A 16,169-nucleotide genomic window follows, 5' to 3' on the forward strand; every position below is an offset into this window, starting at 1 on the left:
ACAAGTCCATACTTGCAGAAAATTCCTTTCACACAAGGTGTAGTAATGTTTCATGCTACAGTTTATAGAACCCGACAATTCTGTTGTACTTGCAACCTTCTGGAATGTTAATGATTGATTCCTCAATAATAATGCTAGAATTAGACTCTATGCAAAGATCTTTAAGGTCTACATCTTGTTATCACGTTTCTGTTATGCCCAACATTGAATAAATGGTGTGGAATACTTCAAGTCTTGGTACTATATTCTTAAATTTGTCTGCATGTGTCCATAGTATTTCAATAGTTATCACATATATGACTTGATCAAAAACAACTACGAAGATGTGGAAGTGCAGATTTTCCATAATATTTTGGAACTGGATTAGAACTTCATGAATGATAGATATTTCTGTTGTGTGAGTGTGTATTTTCTTATAGCAAAGCCACATCAGGGTATCTGCTGAGTCCACTGAGGGCAATCGAACCCCTGATTTTAACGTTGTAAGTCCATAGACTTACCGCTGTACCAGCGGGAGAAACTTCTGTTGCAGGAGAGTTTATTGTGGGCAGATAACCAACAACAAATTTCGATATTTCAACCATGTTTTGGACTGATATGTTGAATTCCGTCTAGTGGCTTACTGTTTGAGCTCCTGATGAATGGAATCAAGTAATAAGCAAAATCAAGTCATTTTAGGAAGCTTCTTTTGTTTTCATATCATCTGCGTTAATTGATATCTACTATCTTGGTTGTGTGCTGGTAGAAGAGGATGTCCAATTTCAGGAATATTCTGCTTTATCCATGGACTATCATATCATTTCTGCTTGAGAGTTGGTGTCTATACACTTCTTGCTTCATGGGTAACCAATGTAACACCATTTCTTTGATTCAAACGATAACAAAAAATTCAAAACTGCAAGGTAAACTATCATGTTACCGTTGTTTTCTTTCATATTGTAATATATTGCTCTAAATATGAAAATATACTAACTTAAGAAATTTAAAAGAAATCTCTATTCGACATAGATTTTTAACTCAATACACCTTTTTGAAATAAACCACTAACCCAACTTGATCTTTAGCAATAGAAAATTTAGAAATACTGACAAAGTCAATATTGTGAATAGATATTGAACTAAATGCAATACTGTGTGAAAGTATTAGGACAAGAGAATATCTTGTCATTCTTTTCATTTTATAGAGCTAATTCTTTCATACAATTACAAAATATAAATTTAAACAATAACCCCTGTTGACAACTGAATGAGCCAGTGTGAAAATACTTAACATTCTTTAGAATTCCTATTTACCTGTACCAAGGGAATACCATTCGCTTTCTGCTTAAATGAACATACTGATCAAATTTAGGATCTGAAATAAATATATAGAAAGAAGCTACCATGTGGCACATACAAGAGTAAATCAGTTAACAGCACTACATAAATAAATCTTTACAAAAACAGTTTTTAGCATTATATATTAAGTTTTTAAATATTTGTTTTAAAGCGTAGGCTGCATGGCTGGTGGAATGGTCGGAGAGTCCAACCAGCATAATATAAAACTTGTATGTGGATATTCTTCTCTACTGATAATTCCATACACTTTTTGGGTCGTGGCATTACAACAAAACTGAATATATAGTGTTAAACACTGTTTTTATCAAGGCTTATTTGTGTAGTGTTATTAAATTGATTTCTTCTGGTATATGCTGGTACCATACCATATGGTAGCTTCCTTTTATATAATTAAAGCACTGCATAGTTATTTCATAACCTAAATTTGATCAGTATGTTCATTCAAGCAAAACCTTAATTACATACCCTTAGTACATGTATATGGGAATCTTAAAGAATGACAGGCATTCTCACCATGAATCATTCAATTGTCAACAGAGATCAGTGAAGCATTATTATAGCATTGAAATTTAGAATCTGTAATAGCATGAATGAATTAGCCACGTAAAATGAAAAGAATGACAAAATATCCTCTTGTCCTAACACTTTTGCACAGTACTGTATAGTACATCGTCCACTCCACTGGATTCTCCGTTCTTCACTTATAATTTGAATCAATTATTTTTCAGTATTCTGTAGAGAGGTATTCAGGTTTTATTAACTTCTCTGCTAGGTTAACTAGGTATGTTACCAGTAAGATAGATATAGAAAAATTCCTCAACTTTATTTTTCTCTTTCTTGTAACACTTGAAAAGGAAATGAAAAGCGAGAATAAACAGGAAGTAAATTACAGGCAATTAGACATACTTTCTTATGTCAGAGGTCTCACTAACAACATAGATAATATGTAAACAGCATAGTCATAAAATTATTAAGTAGCCATAATACTATCGTAGTTAGAGCACGCCGAACTAACAAAATATTCAATGTACAAGAAAAACATCATTTACATCATCTCTTTTAAATGTAAATATCAATACAGTTAAAAAAAGAAAAAGGGGGAATAAAAATTATAATTAGGAGCACAAAAGACGTACAAGATTGCTGTAATAACGATCTATCTGCAATAGTCCATCATTCCGGGAAGAAACCCATACAATAAATGGGAATAGGAACCAAGTTTAGTGGGTATTGCAACAGACTTGTTACAAGAAGACTTAGGATTAAATCCCATCACTAACAACACAGGATAAAAGTAGAATAAAACTAATTAGTAATTTGTATATAATTATAGAATACTTTAAATATTGTTTATTGTTGAATTTGGCTCTAATGATTTTCTGCGTTAGTGGTAACTAATTCAGACAGTCAATACCACCCATCGACAATGATTCTTTACTACCGAAAAGAGGAATTGAATGTCACATTATAACATCCCACAGCTGAAAGAATAAACACATTTGGTGACAGGATTGGAAGTTACGCATTGCAAGTCGAGCATCGTAACTACCAAACAACCTTAGTTAGGCCTAGATGATTATATAGGTTACTGACGAGGACATTGAAAAACAAATTTCAGCAATATAAACTCACGCAGAATTATGAAAAACAAAGAAAAACAAAACAAATTCGAGAATAAACAATATACATTAAAAATAAACAAAAGTTTGTTGGTTGTTTTTTTTCAAACGAAGTCATACAAACCAAAGGGTTCGGCGTGACCAGGTGGTTAAGGCACTCGACTTGCAATCTGAGGGTTGGGGGTTCGAATCCCTGTCGCACCAGACATGCCCTTCTTTCAGCCGTGAGGGCGTTATAATGTTACGGTCAATCCCACTATTCGTTGGTAAAAGAGTAACCCAAGAGTTGGCAGTGGGTGGTGATGACTAACTGCCTTCCCTCTAGTCTTAGAGAGGGCTAGCGCAGATAGCTCTTATGTAGCTTTGCGCGAAATTCAAAACAAACAAACAAGCCAATGTGTCTTAATTTCGAGGTCTCGTTTGGATAAGCTGTAATAAAGAAGTGACGCGGAACATTTTTTTCATAATATTTTCTCGCTTTTATTATGTGTTTCTTTAAATAGGCAGAATAGTTAGTTTTGAATATTTAAAATATTTGAATAAATTTATTGACCTACAGCTGTAATTTTAATGTTAGTTATTTTAGCGATATTAAGTAAAAAACAAACAAACAAGTATTGCCGAAAGACAAAGTTAACTATTATCTGTTGATGTGCAAAGAAATAAATTAACTTCGTGAGATTTATGGTCAAAATTTGAAGGTTCTTACTAAAGAAATTATTAATATATATATTTTAATTAATTCACTTCTTTGGAATATAGATGGCAGTGCAATATCTTTACAGCTGTCTTGGATTATAAACAGGTGACGCAGGGCGATTTTGTGACGTTAGGAAACATTGTAAGAATAAGTTTAGGAATTTTTTTTTAAATACTACTGAAGTTAAAACTATTAGATTTCCATTGATTGTTGTCGTACATCAATTGAATAGATTTATTATGTGGTAGGTCAATAAATAGTTTTTGCTGATATTATTTTTCGTTTGGGAATTGTTCATTTTGTACCTTAAACTTAAAATAGCATTGTTTTATTTGTTCTCTGTTGGTTTTGGCTTAGTTAATGAAATATTTTAATTTTTATGTTATTGTTTTTAACATATGGCTGTTAGTAATATAATAATAAATTTACTACTGTACAGAATTTCCCTAGTAATATATCAAGTATTAGAGACGCATCCATTTGTAGTAGTTGATAACTAAATATTTTACTTTTAGTATTTTTACTTATTTGATCCGCAAACAAGTGTAACCATAATGACGTTAAAAGTATTCTAATTGATATTATGATCAAGAATTGTAATACCCTTGAGTTTTCAACTAAACTAAGACAAATGATATGTCTCCAATACTTGATATATTACCTGGGAAATTCTGTACAAGTACCATAAATTTAAATATTTATGTAATATTACATGGATAATTGCGTACTTTAATTTGTGTTAGTTGAAGTGTACTTTGCTCTGACGGTGATAGTGATATTCGTTATTCAGTTATAAGTAGAAATTATAATGTTCTGAAAAATTAGTTAAAATGAAATAAAAAACATTTCTTTCTTGAAACTTGTTTCATGGAAGTCAACCCTTATGTCAGTGAGAATTCATGCTTTTTCTGTTTATCATGTTGCAATGTTTTCATGGACTTTGATGAGCTTGGTAATTTGAAAATACAAGTTTATGATAATGTACTGATGTATACATTCTTTAATATATTACAAAACCTAGAAAGGACAATACACTGACACTGTCATTTCCCTTAAACACCTCAGTCAGATCTTCTGTAACTTTCTTTTTTATCAAAAGTTTCAGAAATCTTAATCTATCCTCATATAATGACATTTCCTCCAGATATCATTCTAGTAGCCCTTTTCCAACAATTCAGTGTATTTCCTTAGGATTGAACAGAATACTTTGCAATGTGGTGTAACCACTTTAGACTTGTATTTAGTATTTCTGAAGATAATACAAACTCTAAAATCATTTTTGCTCTACAACTAGTAGCAACACATTGCTTGGATAGCTAAGAGACTGATCAACTAAAACACTAAGACCCTCTTATTCCATAATACTGTACTGTAATAATGAATGTAAATGTTAAATAATATTTAACTTTTTTTCTTATCCATTTGGAACATTTTTGAATATATTTTGTTGATTATTAAGTAAAAACCTAATATATGAATAAGAGCAATGGCTGCTGACTCAACTGGTAGACGAGGATCTAAAACTGGACTGTCTGCTCGACCTCAAGTTGTAAGGTAGGTTGAAAATTTTTCAATTTTTTTAATTTTTTAATTAAAAATTTTTTTAATTATAGTATTTTGTAGTTGGGTATTTAAATTAATAAAAGTGTTAACAATATATTCTTAATACACTGAAATTAAAGCTATTTTCACACAGAAACAAATTTGAATTTTATTGGCATATAAAAAATCAGTTAACCCTTAAGTATGTGTAACTTTTGAGAAGGATAAAAAAACAAATATTAAGCAAGGTATAATAATGTAGGTTGATCTGTTACAATTAATATAGTATATCAAATGTCAAAGAGAGATTAAAAAAATAAAAAAATTTAATGGGATTTAAGTGTAATTATTTATTTTCATAGAAATGAAAGGCAGAATGTTATGCTTAGATTTTAATATTAATGATATGCTTAGACAAGCCCTTATCCATAAGCTCAATAAGCTGTTACTACTTTAGGAATCTCATGTATTATTTTGACTAAATTATTGATTTTGTAATAAACCTAGCAAACAGTTGTGTACTTGCAACTAGAAATTATGATTACTCAGTTTGTAGAGCATTGGTGTCAAAAACAGTTTGAACTAGAGGTTTTCATTTGGAAGATCACTTTAAATGGTGCAAAATAAATTGAAAGCTTTTTTCTTTTTTTTATTGGAATTTGAACTCGGAACCCCTGGCTTATTTTTATATCCTGAGAGTGAACTACTACAACTCTAAGTTCCAAACAAACATCTCTCCTACTGAATTGTTAAATTTGTTTCATTCAATGGCTCTCAGTGCTAGTACTGTTTTTAGACAAAAATGACTTGTTAAATTATAAGGATTTGCCAAGTTAGTAGACTTAAATTTATGTAAAGTAGCTTTTACTTGTGTGTAAGTTATGAACTCAGTATTAAAAATGACAGTATGATATTAAAACTTAATTCAATTTATTATAGTGAAAGTGCATAACATTTATCAATTTTTTTTAAATCTTAGATAGCCCTATTGCAAACAGATCAATGGTTATTGCTTTTGAATAATTAATACCTTATTTTGGGAACTGAATTATTTTTTCAGTGATAAATCATACATGGAGAGTGTTGTAGGATTTTTCCATGAAGTTGTGCCCCATGTAAGTAAAAATGTTCAACTTCTTATTATAGTTGCCACAATAGTTAATAGTAACATATCAAGTAAAGAAAGATTTTTAAAGCTATACATTCCTGGCAGTATGATTAATATTAAGGCTTTCTTTATAGATTTGAAATATTGATCATTTACATTACAAAGTTGTTTTTTTTATGGATTTTATTTCCTGGTTGTTTATACAGATAAAATATACTGTCTTTTGTAATTTAGGCATATTCAAACTCAACTAAGCAAGAAGACAAAGAACCTATTTTATGGGTTAAGTTTGAGAATTCAGATATTAATGGTAAGATCATTCCCACATATTTTTGACAATAGTAGCAGACAGTGAATGTGTAAATGCTGAGTTTTAGAGAGGAGTTGCACACTGAAACACATTGCTTTCATGATACATATATATATATATATATGTGTGTGTGTGTTTGTTAGTTTAGTATGTTAATACTAAAAATATTTCTAGTTGATTTCCTGTCTGTTATTTAGAATGTTGCTATTCTACAAGCAACTGTAAGTTGCCTTGACATTCTTAAGTTCTTTAATGAAAATGTAAGTTTAATTTATGTTTGCAAATATACTTGTCACATTGTAACAACCTGTAAGTCATTTTTCTGTTGTTTTGAATTACATGATAAAGTAACAAAGATTGATACGAGTATAAGGGAACTATCAAAGCTTGACTCTTAATGTGTATAAAAAAAAAAAAAATAAAAATAAAAATGAATAAGATTGGCATAGAAAAATGTGGAAAAGTATTTAATATCTAAAATGTTTTATATATATAGTACATTGGCCAATTTACTAACATCTTTTGTAATTGTTGACTGAAAGTTTACAATTCATTAACTAGGCATTATTAAGCTTTCAAAGAGATTTTGTCTTGGTAGTAAATGAAATTTTGAAAGAAGTGTGAAAGTTTCGGCTTAAGTATGATTCTCAGCAGGTTTTAAGAACATGAGCAAAAAAGATACAGTACATACAATGGTGTACATATAGATGGGACAACTGCCTGATCCAAATCATTCCCTAATAACAACAGTCCACTTGTGAGATACAACTCTCTAAACCAACTGAGAGGATTATCAAATACACTAGCATGAGCATAAGAAATGGATTTCAATGCTGTGCTTGATATATTGGGTTGAGGAATAATTCGTGAGCGTTTTTTCAAGTTAACAAAATATATTCATAAATGAAATGCTTTCGCAAAATATTTCATGTCATTTGGTAGATAATTTTTTGCTATAATAGATGGTGTGTTTGATTTTCACATGTCTTTAATTTTTGCTTTCATTTTCAGCTCATTAAATGGAATGTCAAGTGGACAAAATCGAGCATTTTCGACACCATCTGCTTTTCGCATTTAATTTCTTGCAATTTTGTTTTAAAACAATGCATACTATATACCTAGGTATTACATGAAATAAAGTATAATAAATGTTTTGGGTGTAATGTGTTCATGCATTGAAGTATTGTATAGTCTTGCATGTTATGCTTGAATGAAATTATTTAACAATGCTCACAAATTATTCCTCAACCTAATACTTAAAAAAAAAAAAAGGCTCGAAAGAAGGATATCTCTTAAGTAAAAATAGATTAATATTTTTATACATTTTGTTTGATAAAAGTATTTGTTAGCTATAAATAATTAAGTTTCTCTGTTCAGTTGTTTTGGTTTGCTTAAATGACAACCATTGTTTAAAGATGTATACATTTTGGTTGTTTATTTTTGTGTATTATAATCAGGCTGTAAGAAGGAACAAGATATTTCCCCCATGGTCTTTGTAGGATTATGTATGTCACTGACTATCAACTGCCTAATGACATGACTATTAAGTACAGGTATCAATGTATATTGCCTAAAGAGAGGTACTAATGTACACTATCTAAAAGCTTGACTTCCAAGAGTAGGTACTAATACACATTCTAAGGACCTGACTACCAAGAACAGGTACCAGTGTATGCTGGCTGTGGAACCTGATCAGCAAGGAGAGGTACCTGTTTGCTCTGCCTTTGAACTTGAGAACATTATGATAACTAAACCTCTGTGCATAAGTAAATAATATAACTAATTTCATAGTTTTGCTCTACTAATTTCTGTGACAGATAATATTAACAACTTACTTTTCCCATCAGATGCTGACATTCAGAATGGAAACACCCCCTCTCTGCTTGTGGTTCTTGGCTATACCAATGGTGTACAGATTTGGTGCATCTCTGTAGGTGTTTTGTATTGTAAATAAAGTAGCTCATGTTGAAAATTTTCTACTACTAAGATGATATTTCTTCTTGACTGAAAACAGTTTTTAATTAAAATAGCACAATTTTAAATTTTATGTTCTGAGGTAATGTCTTTTTTCTTAAGTCAGTCCACTGTAAAAAAAATGAAGTAATTCTGATTGTATTTCAAAACAGTGTTTTATTAAACAGAGTACCTTAACTGAAAACATTTTAACAGTAATATAGCTCTTCTTTTAGGTGTAAAAACTATTCATGTAAATTGATAAGGCTGGATAATTATTCTGTGTGGTATATTAAACATTCTTTTCATTTTTTGTTTAAAATAATCTGGTTTTATGTTTTTATGGTAAAATATGAGTAGTATGATAGCTCCAATGTATAGTTTACCACTCACAAACTGCAAAACTTAATAATTGATATTGTAATTTGTAATTCTTCTTCAAAAAATAAATATCAAGTTATTAAATTACCCCTAAATCATTTGACACTAGATGCTTTTAACAGATATGTGATATGCATATTTATATACAATGCAGATAACTACTGAACTAATAGCTGCTTGTCTAGTGAGGCACTGCCTCATACAATTGCCATGTCCCCAATGTACCTACTTAAACTTCAATTTATTTTCGTTGTTAATAACATTTAGTTAACATCTATTAGTGTAATAAAATTAATTTCTCCTATAGCTTCGGTCAGGAGCTAATATTTCTGTACAAGGAAACAGTAAGTTATTCACACAAAGAACTGTGAGCATACCAGAATGGTCCATTACTATACCAACAGGGGAGCTTTGTTACACAAACTATACATTGCCTAATGAGAAAGAGATAAATGGGCTATGCAGAAACAAGAAGTTGAGGGATGTAACACATATTGATTTTGGTTGATTGAAAATGTAACCCTATACATCATGTTTTTCATTTATTAAATAGTCATTATTTACCATTATATCCCTTCCCCTAAAAAAAAAAGGTTCCAGCATTATAAGTTAGAATACTTAATAGCTCTTCTTATCATCTTACTTGATAGTTAAAAAACATATAAACATATAAAATGATGGCAGTTATTAGAACTTGTGTAGCCAAATTAATTTTCATATTTGTATTTAGCATGTGTGCTTAAATTATAAAAGACTTAACTATCACAGTGATTTGGTAATGTACAACATTCCAGTTATATGAGAGGGGGTGCTGTTATTTACACTATCTTGATAGGCACTAACTTCAAGTGTTTGTTGTAACAATGCTATGTGTTACAGCATTATTAAAGGTCTTACACAACTGTGACAAAGGTGTTTTTTGTTTTCTTATATTGAAATTAGATCCATTACAGTGAATACGTTTTGATGTTTTTAACTATCAGCTATGCTAGAATTAAAAAGCTGTCATTTATTCATGCATAAATAAAAAATGTTTGTTATTAATTTCATTTCAGTATGAATCTATATTTAGAATAAATCATGTCATTGGCTGAAGAACCTAAAAAAAATTTTCATACTAGGCAAATGGAGAAGGACAAGAAGTTTTGTCTTGGAGACAAGGACCAGTGCGAGCACTGAAACTACTTCCTACTCCTCAGCCAGGTATGTAACAACCAAGATCTAATCCTAAGCCCACTTTGTGAAATTTCCACCTTGTCCTTAGTCATGTATTTGCAAAATGACTATCCAGCTTTGAACAAAATCTGTACTTATAAAAAGTAAAATAAAAATAGTTTGTTTATGTGCAAAATATTTCATTGTCTTTGAACAAATCTCAGCTAAACTTGGTAGGATAATACACTGGCCCATGCATAGGGTGGTTATTACCCAGGCCATACCATACTCAGCCATGCCTACAGCATTTTAGCTAATGACTCCACATCTTTGAACCACCTGTTGTTCCTAAAATTATTTATTTTGAGTTTTTCATTAAAAAATGTCAAATGTTTACATTTTTACCAGGAGAAATAGCAACCAAAGCAAAATATGAGACCCTTAAAATGGTCTTTTCACATGGCAAGTTCTATGTTTGGAATTCAAAAGTAGAATCATCAAGAAATCTATTTTGAGCTAGGGAGGAGGAGAATCTTCTAATTTGATTTATCAACAAGCACCAAGACTATAGAGAAGGATTAGTAAAAGTAATAAAGTTAAGTAAAGCAAAAGAAAGAAAAATAAAGTAGTTGTAATATTAATATTATTCATTATATATGGTAACAATTTTTACATCCAGTCTTCTGACCCCTGGTTATTCCTATGTGTTACTATGCAGGCTGAAAGTCCTGATCTTGTTGCAATTTACTTGAAGCAAGGTACATTGGAAGTGCAGATAATACCAAAAACTTACTCCTTTTTGTGAGGGTTACATTATAAAACGTTTTGCCACATAGTCCTATTCCAGTATTATAAGAGCATATGAAGCATCAAGTGTCAGCATTTTGTAAAAAGGTATATCTGTAGTGTTGAACTATTTTTCATAAAACAAAGGAAAATGAGTTCAGCAGGATAAAACCTGACTACTTCTCAACCAACTATCAGTTACAGGTAGGTAGGTAGGTATTCATTGTTTATTGGCACAAAGTTACAAGACTATTTGAGCCAGACAAGATATGGTAAAGTATAGGTATAGGGCAATTAAGGTAAAAAGTAAAATATGTAAAAGAAGTACACCTTTGCTGTCAGACACCTGAAGTTGGCCTTTCCAGTCCTGGGTTCAAGTGAAAATAAAAATTGAAATGTGTAAAAAAAATCATGCTAAAACACTATATAGTCCAATAAAACAAACCTTAAATTAAGTGTAAAAGACCAATGGCTCTTAAAAATGTAAAAACATGAGTGAGATGGGCAGTATCATCTATAACATGGGCCAAAGTCAAGGGCAAACTTGCCTTACAAATATCTTTAAAATGGTGTCATTGTTCTAGGTTGTAATGATTACATGATAATAAAATGTGGATGAATGTGATCTGAGTGCCATATAGACCACACATTGGTGCAGCAGTACCAGATAAAAGGAGGTGGTGGGTTAAAATACTGACCAATGCGTAGCCTTGCCAAAATCTCTTAGATCCTTACAGAAGCAAGAGGACCAAAGACCTAGAGAAGGTTTGATTTGAAAAAGCTTGTTATTGTGTTGCTCATTCCAGGTTGCCTGCCATCTGGTGTGCAGTCTGGATTTGATAACTGGACTATAGTTCATGTATGGAATGGGTACTGAGATGATAGATCCAGAACAGACAGCTCATTCCCACAAACACCAACATGACCTGGTATCCAAAAGAATTGGACAGATACAGATGAGAGAGAAAGATGAGCCAGATATTGATGAGAAGAGGGTGGTGACTACAATGGAATGATTCCAGGGCTAATAGACAGCTGAGTGAGTCTGTAAATATTGTACAATTTGTATATTGCATTATTTCAATATGATTTAGTAAAAGAGAGATGGCATACAATTCTGTAGTGAAAACAGAAACTGTAGGGGGGAGACTGTGTGCCACAATCGAACTGTCACAAACCATGGCAGAGCCCACTGAGTCACCCGATTTGGAACCATCTGTATATATAGGAATGGATGGATCACATGAAAGATGTTCAGCAAAGAAAGAGCGATATTTCCAATCAGGTGTATCTGCTTTCCTCATATGACTCAAAGACAGGTTACAATTGGGGACAGTAATTTGCCATGGTGGAAGAGGTTGATTTGAAGAAACTGCAATGTTATTCAAGGATAAATACAATTCTTCTAATTGTGCCTGGATACAGAGACTAAAAGGAACAATGGCAGACTTTTTGTTATTAAAAAGTATGGTCCATTGTGGTTGGAAAACACAATTCCAAGCAGGGTGATGTGGTAAGGATAAAAGTTTGGAAGCATACATTAGAGACAGTTGCAAATGGCAAATATATAGAGGGGGTTCATGAGATTCCACATACAGACTTTGCATGGGAGAAGTACGAAAAGCTCCAATGCAAAGCCAAAGCCCCTGGTGATGGACAGGATCCAACATTTTCAGTGCTGAGTGTCTGGAAGAACCATAAACCACAGACCTGTAGTCAAGTTTGGATCTGATGAGGACACAATAAATTTTGAGAATGGAGTATCGATCTGCTCCCCAAAAAGTAGAAGAGAGGACACGGAGAATGTTCAATGCTTTTAGACATTTGATACGAATTTGCTTGATATGCGATTACAAAATTTAATTTACAATCAAATATAAGACCTGAGAACTTTGACTCAGGGACAACAGGAAGTACAATGTTTGAGGCAGAAATGTATACAAACGGCTTTAGAGAATGAAAGTTTAAAACCATTTGCCATGGTCCACTTCAGTATCTGATTGATTGCAGTTTGTAGCTGCTGTCCAATAAACCTCACGTTTGATAACTGACATGAGATCTGAAAGTCATCAACAAAATGACCGTTTGCAACTATAAGGGTTAGCTGCTCACTGATGGCATTATTCTTTATAATGAAAAGTGTGACACTTAGAGTACAGCTCTGAGGGACTCCAAATTTCTGTGGGGAAATGTGAAGTAGTTGAGCCCACATGGACTTGGAATCAGTGCTTCATTAAGAATTGCTTGATGAAAAGTGGTAAGTTGCCACGCAATCCATATGAGTGAAGGTCTCGAAAAATGCCATATCTCCATGTTGTATCGTAAGCTTTTTCCAAATTGAAAAAACAGTAACAAGATGTTGCCTTAAAAAAGCTTTTCTGATTGATGCTTCAAGGCAAATTAAGTGGTCTATCATAGAGTGTTGTCTTTGGAACCCACACTGAGTAGGTGAGAGGAGGTTGTTTGATTCAAGAAACCAAACGAGGTAAGCATTGATTATCCTCTCTAAGATCTTACTGAGACAACTTGTCAAAGCAATTGGACAGGAATTTGAAAGAATCATTGGATCCTTCCCAGGTTTCAGAATAGGGAGTATGTTAGCTTTTCACCAAGCATCAGTATAGACATTTTCCTGCTATATCCAATTATAGACAGCTAGGAGAATAGTAAGAGAGTTCTGGGAAAGGTGGCGTAACATCTTATAATATATATTATCAGGTCCGACTGATGTATTGCCAGACTGATGAATTGTAAGTTTGAGTTCCATCAGTGTAAGAAGGCGATTGTCGTCATAGGAATGGTCAGTTGAAAAGGAAAGAGGCAGATGCTCTGCCCGTGTTTTAATTGCTAAAAAGGAAGGGGATAAATTTGAAGAGCTAGATACATGAGAGAAAAAGCCCCAAGAGTATTGGCAATGCTCTGTGCATCTGCAACTTTGTGGCCATCATATATTAAGACAGAGAGGGGGGGCAGAAGTATATCTTCCACTCACCCTCCAGATCTTATCCCATATAACTTTTGTGCTGGTGGTTGAAGAAATGCTGGAGGTGTATTTAATCCAGGATTCCTTCTGGCTTTGATGTCTAACTTGCTGAGCGTGTGCATGGGCTTGCAGAAATGCAATGCAGTTTGAGAACATGGGATATCTTCGAAATTTATCCCAAGCACATTTCTAAGTTTTTGTGTTATACAACAGACAGAATTCCACCAATATAAGGATGACGTGGGGAACATGTCGAGGTTTTAGGGATGCATCAAGTAGCAGCTTGTATAATACTGTTGGTTACTGCTGCTATAAAATCATCTATGGATGATTTACATAATATGGCAGGATCTAGTTCCAAGAGAGTAGTGAAAGAAGACCAGTTGGCCTGGACCAACTTCCACCTGGGTACATCGGTCGGGTGGTACTCATCACGGCCAATTACTCATAAGATGATGGGAAAATGATCACTACCTCGTGCATTGATGTCAACCTCCCAGGAAAAGTGAGTGAGTAGCGAAGGGGAACAGACAGAAAGATCTATAGTTGTAAATGACTGACTAGGTGCATGAAATATGTGGAAGAACCAGTATTGAATAGAGCCAGGTTGTGGTTCAGGAGCATATGCTCCATGGCGCTCCCTCTGATATTAATACAGGAACCACCCCAGAGGGGATTATGCCCATTGAAATCTCCCAAGATTAAAAAGGGGTTGGCAGTTGCTCAGTGAGAGTATCGAGGTCTGATTGATTATAATGCGTTTCAGGTGTAAGGTATAGAGAGAAAATAGTGATGGTACAACCCAAGGAGACATGGATGGCTTCAGCTTCCAAGAGTGTGTTCAATGACAGGGATCGGGTGGGCACATGCTGATCAACCAGCAATGCAACTCCCCAATGTTACCATTCTACAAGTAGCCTGTCATTCTGGTGTAATGAATAGTGTCGGATAGTAACTGTATTTGTAGGCTGTAGAAATGTTTCCTGCAAAGAAAGACATATGGGATGATAAAAGTCAATCAGATCTTTGATGTCAGCCACATTTGATTGGAAACCTCGACAGTTCCATTGGGTTAGTGTGGTCATGTATAATTATTTCAGAGGAGAAGACTGTAAAGAGTCCTTCTGCTTATGACCATGTTTTTTCTTTATTGGAAGTGGGTCTATTGCCCTCTATGGATCCTGCTCTATCTGAAATGGTTGGGTCTGAATTTATCAGTACACATGCTTATAATTGAGGGCTCGGACTGAGTGGTTGGTTTAATTTTTGGGGTATCAAGAGAGTGAGACTCATGGAAACATCTTGACTTTAAGAAGGTGAAGTTCGGCAATGACTGGAAGGTGTGGTCAGGACAGAGATGGAAGAAGACACTGATTTGTGAACTGTGTTGATTTTGGGAAGTGTTTCATTAAGATTTGCTGGTGAAGATTGTGTAGGGGATAGGGTGAGGTCTGTTTGGACTTCTACTGTGGTAGTAGAATGGGTTACAGCAGCATAAGTTCTGGATAGAATAAGTAATAATTTTTGAGCCTCTGTGTAAGTGAGATTGTTAACTGTTGTGAGATGTTGTACATCTTTTTCTTCTACCCATTTAGGACAAGAGGTTAAATAAGAAGGATGCATACCATTACGGTTTATACAATGTGGTTCAAGTTGGCATTCGGTGGCATTATGGTCTTTACCACCACAATGGGCACAGGTCAAGGAACCACGGCAAGATTGTTTTAAATGACCAAATCATTGACAATGAAAACATCGTACAGGATTTGGAATATAAGGTTGCACCTTACAATTCAGATATCCTGCTTTTATTGTAGTGGGAGACGTGGCATTGTAAATGTTAGTATTAGAACATTTGTTGGTTCCAGAATTCCATCTTTTCAAGTGAAGATTTGGCATACTGCTGTGACACCTTAGCTGGTGAGACCTGCAATTATCTCTGATTCAGGGACAGTCCTTAAATCTCTTTCAACTATGACCCCTCTGGAAGTATTCAAAGTGGAATGAGGAGTAACCTCAATGGGTATGTCCCCCTAGGCCTTTGATGTCAGGAGGAGTTTGGAATGCTGTGATTAAGATGTTTCCTGAACGTAGCTTTCTTACTGATTTAGGGGAGCCAGCAAGCCTTTCTAAACCCTTCTGAATGAAAAATGGGGACATCTGCCCTAGAGGTTTGTCACTTAAGGAATGCAAAATTAAGAATCGTGGGACAGATTCAAGTGGTGAGTTAGGCTGTATAGAATCATCAATGTATGGTCGTTTTCTAATAGTTGGATTTTTCTCGATGGTTTCAAG

The 16,169-nt window shown here is 33.5% G+C and overlaps 1 protein-coding gene across 4 annotated transcripts in view; it reads left to right on the plus strand.

The window, feature by feature from the left end:
- Positions 1-3,718: 3,718 nt before the first annotated feature.
- Positions 3,719-16,169, plus strand: part of LOC143244626 (BCAS3 microtubule associated cell migration factor-like) — a 33,001-nt gene continuing 20,550 nt past the window's right edge. Inside the window, exons 1-6 of one of the 4 annotated variants that reach the window (XM_076489647.1) lie at positions 3,719-3,797; positions 5,116-5,210; positions 6,259-6,313; positions 6,541-6,616; positions 8,464-8,546; positions 10,072-10,153. In XM_076489647.1, the coding sequence (XP_076345762.1) occupies positions 5,143-5,210; positions 6,259-6,313; positions 6,541-6,616; positions 8,464-8,546; positions 10,072-10,153 (364 nt within the window). In that variant the 5' untranslated portion in view covers positions 3,719-3,797; positions 5,116-5,142. Of the gene's footprint in view, positions 3,901-5,115; positions 5,211-6,258; positions 6,314-6,540; positions 6,617-8,463; positions 8,547-10,071; positions 10,154-16,169 lie in introns of all 4 variants that reach the window. The other 3 variants (XM_076489649.1, XM_076489646.1, XM_076489648.1) reach the window with 3 other exon arrangements.

The sequence above is a fragment of the Tachypleus tridentatus genome, chromosome 2 (assembly GCF_004210375.1).
Source record: "Tachypleus tridentatus isolate NWPU-2018 chromosome 2, ASM421037v1, whole genome shotgun sequence".
NCBI lineage: Eukaryota > Metazoa > Arthropoda > Merostomata > Xiphosura > Limulidae > Tachypleus > Tachypleus tridentatus.